This window comes from Pungitius pungitius, chromosome 1, assembly GCF_949316345.1.
Source record: "Pungitius pungitius chromosome 1, fPunPun2.1, whole genome shotgun sequence".
Lineage (NCBI taxonomy): Eukaryota > Metazoa > Chordata > Actinopteri > Perciformes > Gasterosteidae > Pungitius > Pungitius pungitius.
In genome coordinates, this window is record NC_084900.1 from 33,226,140 (window position 1) to 33,233,748 (window position 7,609).

General features: G+C 46.6%; 1 protein-coding gene across 1 annotated transcript; it reads right to left on the minus strand.

Annotated features, from left to right (window-relative positions):
* Nucleotides 1-1,076: 1,076 nt before the first annotated feature.
* sall4 (spalt-like transcription factor 4) lies at nt 1,077-6,913 on the minus strand. Its single transcript, XM_037481145.2, has 4 exons — nt 6,645-6,913; nt 2,044-4,506; nt 1,640-1,944; nt 1,077-1,508 (listed from the first exon to the last, which is right to left on the minus strand). The coding sequence occupies exons 1-4, from the start codon at nt 6,709-6,711 to the stop codon at nt 1,077-1,079; spliced, it is 3,267 nt and encodes a 1,088-aa protein (XP_037337042.2). The 5' UTR covers nt 6,712-6,913.
* Between the last annotated feature and the right edge of the window lie 696 nt (nt 6,914-7,609).

A 7,609-nucleotide genomic window follows, 5' to 3' on the forward strand; every position in this document is an offset into this window, starting at 1 on the left:
GGAGGGGATGATAGCAAATTTGCTGATTTGCCCTTTCCCTGTTCAGCCATCACAATAAAAGCAGTGACGTGTAACTATATGATATGTAAACATACTCAAACCTGAAATAAAGTGCAGGCATGAGATCATTAAGCATATAATAGCCTGTAGCTCTCAGCCAACTAAGTTTGATTCTGCAGATTTACAAGCGGGATGTTAGTGGGGAAGATTGACTTTTTGATGTATGTATATGAAATTCAATGCAACAATGTTATACAGCTCAAAACACTGATATTTGATTCCACTAGGCTTTCGTAACAACCTTATCGTATAGGGAAAGACAACACAAACATTGTATTTTTCCCCATTTAGGCACATGGCTAAAAAAGGTCTGAGTCATTACTTGCTGTATGTCAGCACTGATGCAACAATGATGAAAGGCCATTTTGTAAACTACCCTATCCAAATAAGATGAAGGGACTGTGGTTACAACTCGAGTTAATGGAGAAGACACTAAAACAATCGTTCAGTCTGATCAAAACGAGACATGCAGATGACATTTACCACCACAAAAAAATGTATAATGTCATAAAACCTATGGCACACAATAGGAGGGAAAGTAGTCATTCCAGGTACACACGTTAACTACACAATTATTTCTGAACACTGAGACATAGCCTCCTTAAAAAAAAAAAGAAAAAAAGAAAAAAGGAAAAAAAGCCGTGCCCTGAAACTTCCTGTTAAAGTCAAAATCCTTCAAAAAAGTATTGAGGAAACGGTCCGAGTTAAAGCAGTTTCAAGTAAGTTATACATTCAAACTTCTGAATAGACAGCAAAACAAAAAGTAAAGAGAAATACCCGCATTTATATGAAATAAAACTACAGTAGCTACGTCAGGTTCAACTAAAAATAACATTTAGTATCAAGAGGGGAGAGAGCTGCGATGAGGTTACTGGAAAACAAACGAACAATCGAAGCACATTCTACAAGGTTCTTTGTGAAAGTTGATTGTGCCTCATTCGAAAAGGAGATATTCAAAAACTGAGTTCAGTTGGTAAATTGAATCCCCCCCCCCCCCCCCCCCAAAAAACAAAAAACTAGTTAACTGCAATTTTACCCTCCTCCATGAAATGTGGGAACTGCAATTTCGGCACGCTGTCTGAACTGGTCTTCTCAATTTCCATGGCGGGCAAGCCAGAGTGGGATCCATCCATCTTCATGAGGCCTCCTCCGGTGGATCCGATCAGAGGCCCACCGCCGGGACTCCCGGGGAGTGGGATGCCACCGCCCTGGATGACAGATATTTCATTGGTCTTCATGGTGAGGCCCCCGCTGAAGGCGGATGCATACTGGTTCCAGAGAGACTGGTCAAAGTTCATTGGGGGAACGCCCAGCTCTTTGGGGGCGTGCAGGATCTCGGGCAACAACTTGGCCTCGGAGCTCATGGCCATCAGCGCCATGGGGTTGTCCAGGGACAGTCGCTGGCCTCGCCGCGACGCGTTGTTCCACATGTGAGTGCCGATGTGCACCTACAAGAAAAGACAAGACAAGACACACGTTAACCATCATCATCCTCCCACAGCACTTGGTATCGCATCGGTCGAGATTGTGCTTAGAAATGGCCGAATACCGCAGTTTGGTCAAGACGTCAAGGAGTTACCTTTAGATTTCCCTTGGTGGTGAAAGCCCTGCCACAGATGTTGCAGGCGAACGGCTTCTCCCCTGTGTGGGTGCGCTCGTGGATCTGCAAGGCGCTGGCGGATGAGAAGTTCTTGCCACAGGCATGACACACGTGCTGTTTGGACGATCGCCGCGGTGCACTGGAGATGGACGAAGGCATGGAGGTTCCCTGAGGCATGTGGGAGCTGAACAAACCATGAGGGCCCATGGGATTCTCAGGAGGAAGCTTCATCTCCAGGCTGGCCAGGCTCGACGGCATTCTCATGAAGGTCATGTTGCCGGGACCTGTTTTGAATAAGAGGTGGAGAATTAGATCGAAAACATCAAACATGATGGCCTCAAATCCCGCTGTTCTTTTATTTTATTTTTTAATATTAAACTCACCGTAATCTCCATTTATGAATGGCATAATCGGCTCTTCTTTGATCACTTTCGGGGAGAAGCTGCTGTAAGCTGTGAGGTCAAGGGCCCCACTGGACTCTGCGCCACCTTGCGCGGTGGCACCAGACTCCGGCTTGGACACACTATGGGCAAATTCATCAACACCAGACTCGGGAGACTTGCTCATACTAGCGTTGTTGTTGTTGTTGTTGTTGAGTGGGGAGGAGGAGGAGTGAAACGACGCGGCGGACTCGGAGATGGCGGGACTGCGGCCATTCTGATGCACCTGCTCCCTGGGAGCCGACGCGGGTTCTTTGGACGCTCCCTCTCCATCCGAAGCGGTGCTGCTCTGTCGCTGCAGCGCAAGGGCGGAGGTGAGATTCTTCAAGACCTCGAGGCTGGAAAAAATGACGGGAGCGGCATGGTTTTGCTGCGTTTCCTCTGGGGCGGGCCGAAAGGAATCCAAGGAGTCGTTTGGCTTCTGAGAGATGGGCTCGGCCTCGTGGTCCTCCAGGCTCGCTTCGAAACCGTTCATTTCCACGGACTTCTCCTCTGACAGAGAGGACTCTGTTGCGTCAGATGCGTCAAACTGGTTCTCTTGCATCGGGGTGTTTGGGATCTGCCCGCCCATGTGCATACGGATGTGCTGCTGCAGAACCACAGCGTTGGTGAACTTCTTCTGGCAGATGGGACACGAGTGCTGCATTTTGAGGGGCGTGTTGGCCCTGTGCACGCCGTAATGGGCCTTGAGGTTGCCCTTGGTGGAGAACGCGCGGCCACAGATCTTGCACTTGTAGGGCCTCTCGCCCGTGTGTGTGCGGTAATGCATCTTGAGAGAGCTCTGGCAACTCAGCACCCTATGGCAGATTACACACTCGTTGGGGTCGCTGGTCCTCTTCTCCAGGCCGTCCACCATCTGCTGAAGTTTCGCGGTTCCGGAGCTTTGTTCTCGGAGGAGGACGTTGCCGTTCAGATGCTGCAGCGCTCCGAGCAGCTCTCCCTGATGAGCGTCCCTCTGAGCCGCTCCAGTCTCTTGGCCAAACACAGTCGAGCAAACCGTCGGGGAGCCATCACTCGTTGATGGGGAGGGTCGCTGCGAAAACGCGTCCCCTGCAAAGTTGTCAAATGTTGTCTTGAAGCTGGGTGCGGGGGACGGCTGGAAGCCAGCCGCAGCAGGATGACCCATGATGGGCTTAACGTCGGTCATGTTCGACTCGTCCATGGGCACAGACATGCCAAAGGGAATGCCACTGCTGGTGGGGATGTTGTCGAGATGCTCTGGCACGGGATGAGGGTTCATGCCAATGTTAGGGTATTTGTCTCGATGCCTCTGGAAATGCACTTTGAGGTTTCCTTTAGTCGTGAAGCGGTTCCCACAAATGTTACACTTGAAGGGCCTCTCGCCGGTGTGAGAACGCAGGTGAATCTGGAGAGCACTGTCGTTGCCAAAGCTCTTCCCGCAGTACTTACACTTGTGCCTGTATAAGGGGTCGCCGTTCTTTAATTCTGGTAGGGGATTTGCAGTCTTTGTCTTCACTTTTTTGGAGGAGTCCATCCCCGATTGGATACTACTGAAGGTGCTGGTGAAACCCATGACACTCGGTGACTGGGGCAGCTGCGAGCGGGTAGCCAGATCTGGGATGCCCGTTTTAGAAGTCATAGAGTCCATTTGCCCAGGTAGAGAGGGAGGAATGCCGGGGGTCAGAGGCACTTTGCCTTGCTTCATGGTCGCCATAGAAAGGCTCTGACTGCCGGTCCGTTTTCCTATCAGCGCTGCTGCAGCGGACAGCTGTTGCGACAGATGCGCTCCGAGGGCTTTCAAAGGGTCCATCGCCGCGGCTACCGATGACTGGAGGCCCTGTGGAGTCATCGTGGCGACTTGGATTCGGATCTGTTCCGTGAGCTGGATTTGCTGGAGCTGCTGTTGCTGGAGGAACACCAACTGTTCCAAGATAACGGGGATGGCCTGCAGGACCTCTTGGGACGAGGAAAGAGGCGTGAGGTTTGAGTAATGTTGGGAGACGGCCACTTTGGTGTCCGCCATGGTTTCAAGAGTGACGTTTGAATTTTGCATTTTCTGCGGGGGACGGAAAGTCAGCTCGGGGCTTTCGGGCATTTCCGTCTGATCGTGCTGTCCGGAGTCATCTGGGTTCGTGCTAGAGTCTTCCTCCGCTCTCTCCAGATGTTCCGTATTGACATTTGATAGGGAATGGCTGCTGGACTGGTCGTCGTCGTCATGGTCACTGGTAAGGCCTTCGGGAGAGCTTTGGGAATATTCCTCGGGCACTTCATTGCCGTCTCCCATGATGACCACCTGCTGACCTTTAGTGCATTTTTTCTCATGTTCTAGAAATTCTGCTTCATCAAAGAATTCAGCACAACACTTGTTGCAGACGCGCGTCTCGTCCAATCGGAATCTCTTGGCTTCATTTGAAGTTTCCTTGGTGTTATTCTCGAGAGGAGTCCCTAAAAGAAAAGAATAAAAAGGATTAGGATGAATGTAGGCAAAATAATGAATAAGATAAAGTTATGCCATAGCAAAAAGACATGTTTAAAAAATGTTTTTACTTTTAATCTGTTGAGATTAGTAAAATGATGATACTAGAAAACGTTCCTTTTTTAGAGATTGTCACAACCAGCTAATTCTATGGCATTTTAATCTATAGTGTAGTATTCGTTGGTTTATCTTGTAAGACATTCCTTGTCTTTTGTCGTCTCCCTGTAGGTCACTGAACTGTGCTGTAAGGCACTTTGAATTTGCCCAAAGGCCAGCAGAGGGCAATCATCTCCCCTTTGACATCACCTCGAACAATGTCCAGAAAGACAAAGAACCATAGGCATTAGATTACAGTTTGTGGAACACTCCCAAGGACTTCACAGCCATTCCCAGTGCTACTTGTGAACAACGTCAAAATAACGCCAAGTCATATTTAGATACCACCATGATCAATTTCTCCAAAAAAAAAAAAAAAAAATGTAATGTCCAGGTTGGTATTTACAGGAAAATCAAGTAAATCAAGTTTACAATGCAAACATGGGGTGACAAATACATGAATGGGGGCAATCTAAAGTTGATTAACTTAAAGCATTTTTCACAGCCTGTGAAATTCCTCCAAGTGAGCTTTTTAATTTGTCTGCTAACCAAGAGGCCATTTCACAACTGGGTGTATTGTTAAAAGCTGATGCCTCTGAGAAAGGGGGTAGACCACCTGTTTGCATTTGCCCAAGGAAACTGTTGGACTTGTTAATTACTCACCAGGAGGCATGGAAGCCAGAGTCACACTCCCACACAGACACACACCAGTTGCGAACTACATTACACTCTGATTTGTGAGTAAAAAACAGTAAGAGGGGTTCAGCCATCCCCCCCCTCCCAACACAAACACACAGAGACACACACACACACACACACACTCCACAGTACAGCCATTCATAGTCAACAGGGATGTTACACAGAATGTGAAACATAGAGCACATCAAACTAAAACCATTTCCAATAAAAATAACAAAAATTCCAATGACAAAGTTAAAAAAAAAAAAATAGAAATAGGGGGGGTGAGCAACGCTGTTGTTTACCACTTGACGGCGCATGACCTGTACAGATCACCTTTAGGAGGGGGGGGGGTAACAACACGAGGTCAGACTAAAACATGCAGGATAGGATCCAGTGTGGTAATAGTTTATCAAACTGTGTTTATGTGAAGCAGAAAACAACAACAACAACAACAACTTTCCGAATTATAAAAAAGTGACATCAACGCCGACAGTTTCGGGAGTTTGCACATGGCAACACCGAAACGCACCCCCCCCCCCCGTGCTCCATCCCCCCACTTATGTACGAAAGGAAACAGTCATGCATTAAACTGGGGGGGGGGGGATTTATTGCCCTTTGCCCAGCTTACTCCAGAGTCACATTTCACGCAGGTTTTTGTGTACCCTGGCTTAAAAACCTCAACGATTGGGCGCAATTAAACATATTCCTCTATAATGGTTGAGGAAATTGATCAAACGGTTCATTCAGGAAAATGATACATTCCATATGGTGATCATTCAGTTTGGAGCTCATCGGAAACTGGGTGGCCCTTTAAATCCGGTCAAAGCGTTATGAAATACGCATTTATATTCACTTTGATAAAAAAATAAAAAACCTAGCGTTTTAAAAAAGATAAAATGAGAACATTTAGTGGTACCAGAATGATATATTACAGGAGGGGACACCCTGAGAAATGATCCCAAAATCGAACAGGTAGCAGCAACATATGCTCCAAGCGAGCCCCAAGAGCCTATGCCCACGACAGATCCAACAAGTGATCAAATTAGGCAATTAGTTTAATACCACACAAAGTTACACGTAGGCCAGATGATCACTTCATCGCTTGGGAATCACCCATCGCGATGAAAAAAAACCGAAAAGACAAAGTAAAAATCCAACCCTAAGTTTCACTCCGGGTCAAACGGACAGCAACAGGTCAAAGTGCGAGAGGAGCAAAGTTTTTTTTTTTAACACTTACACACATTGTGATAAAATGTCGATAGTTTGCACTAGTGGCACTGCGGAGCACCCCCCCTTGGATACGTTTAAAAGCCCCCCTCGCAAAACTCACCGTTTCCCGAGGAGCCGGGCTCGTCGGAGTTGATCTGCTGCGGTTTGGCTTGCTTGCGCCTCGACATGGTGCAACCATCAGGAGCAAAGAGTTGCCAACAATATTCCGCTCCTTCTTCTGCAAATTCTTCTTCTTCTTCTTTGGGAAAATTACACACACACGCGCGCAAAAAAAAGCCTCAAGTAGAAATGCGCATGTCGACCCGTAATTATTATTATCAATAATGCATTGCGATTTATCACGGTGCTCTGACAGCTGATTGGCTCCAGTCCAAGAGCTCGCACATTATTCAAATGAAACTCCCCATCGATGAGCGCGGCGCAGCGCCGGGAGGGGGCGGGAGGAGCCATGCGAGTGGATGGAGGGTGGAGGGTGGAGGCAGGGTTAATAACACCCGACCCATCCCTCTTTCTCCATGTTCCTAAGGAGAAAAAAAAGATATATATATATTTAATATTAATGATAGACACACAGAACCCTGTGAGGTTTTAAAAAAAATCTTTTGCTTGTATTTTTATTTTTTTTAAATTTCCAGTTATTCATGCTCAGCTCTTACATAAGACATTGTTTTGTGTGTCGTTAATTCTGCTGGTTCATCATAAATAGTGTATTTATGATGTTTCTGTAGACAAACATGGTGCTCAGTTGTGTACATACTCTCTTCTTCTCACAATATTCTTTTTGCCATTTCTAGATTCTTCCTCCATCAAATATAAATAATATGAGATGTTGTCACTTGTAATGGTATAAATGTCTAGGTATGGTATAAATCTAAACTCTTCCAAGTAAGTCCAAAAGTCAGAGCAGTTGTTTCTAAGTAAGGTGTCACTTTTTAAAGCTATATACAGAAGAATTTATGGTACATGTTGGGAATAAGTCAATAATGTGGGAATAAGTCAAATACATCCTTCTTTTGGTGCATGTGCCCAGTACCGTATGTGACTGTTCTAAAAGTCTATCCTTTA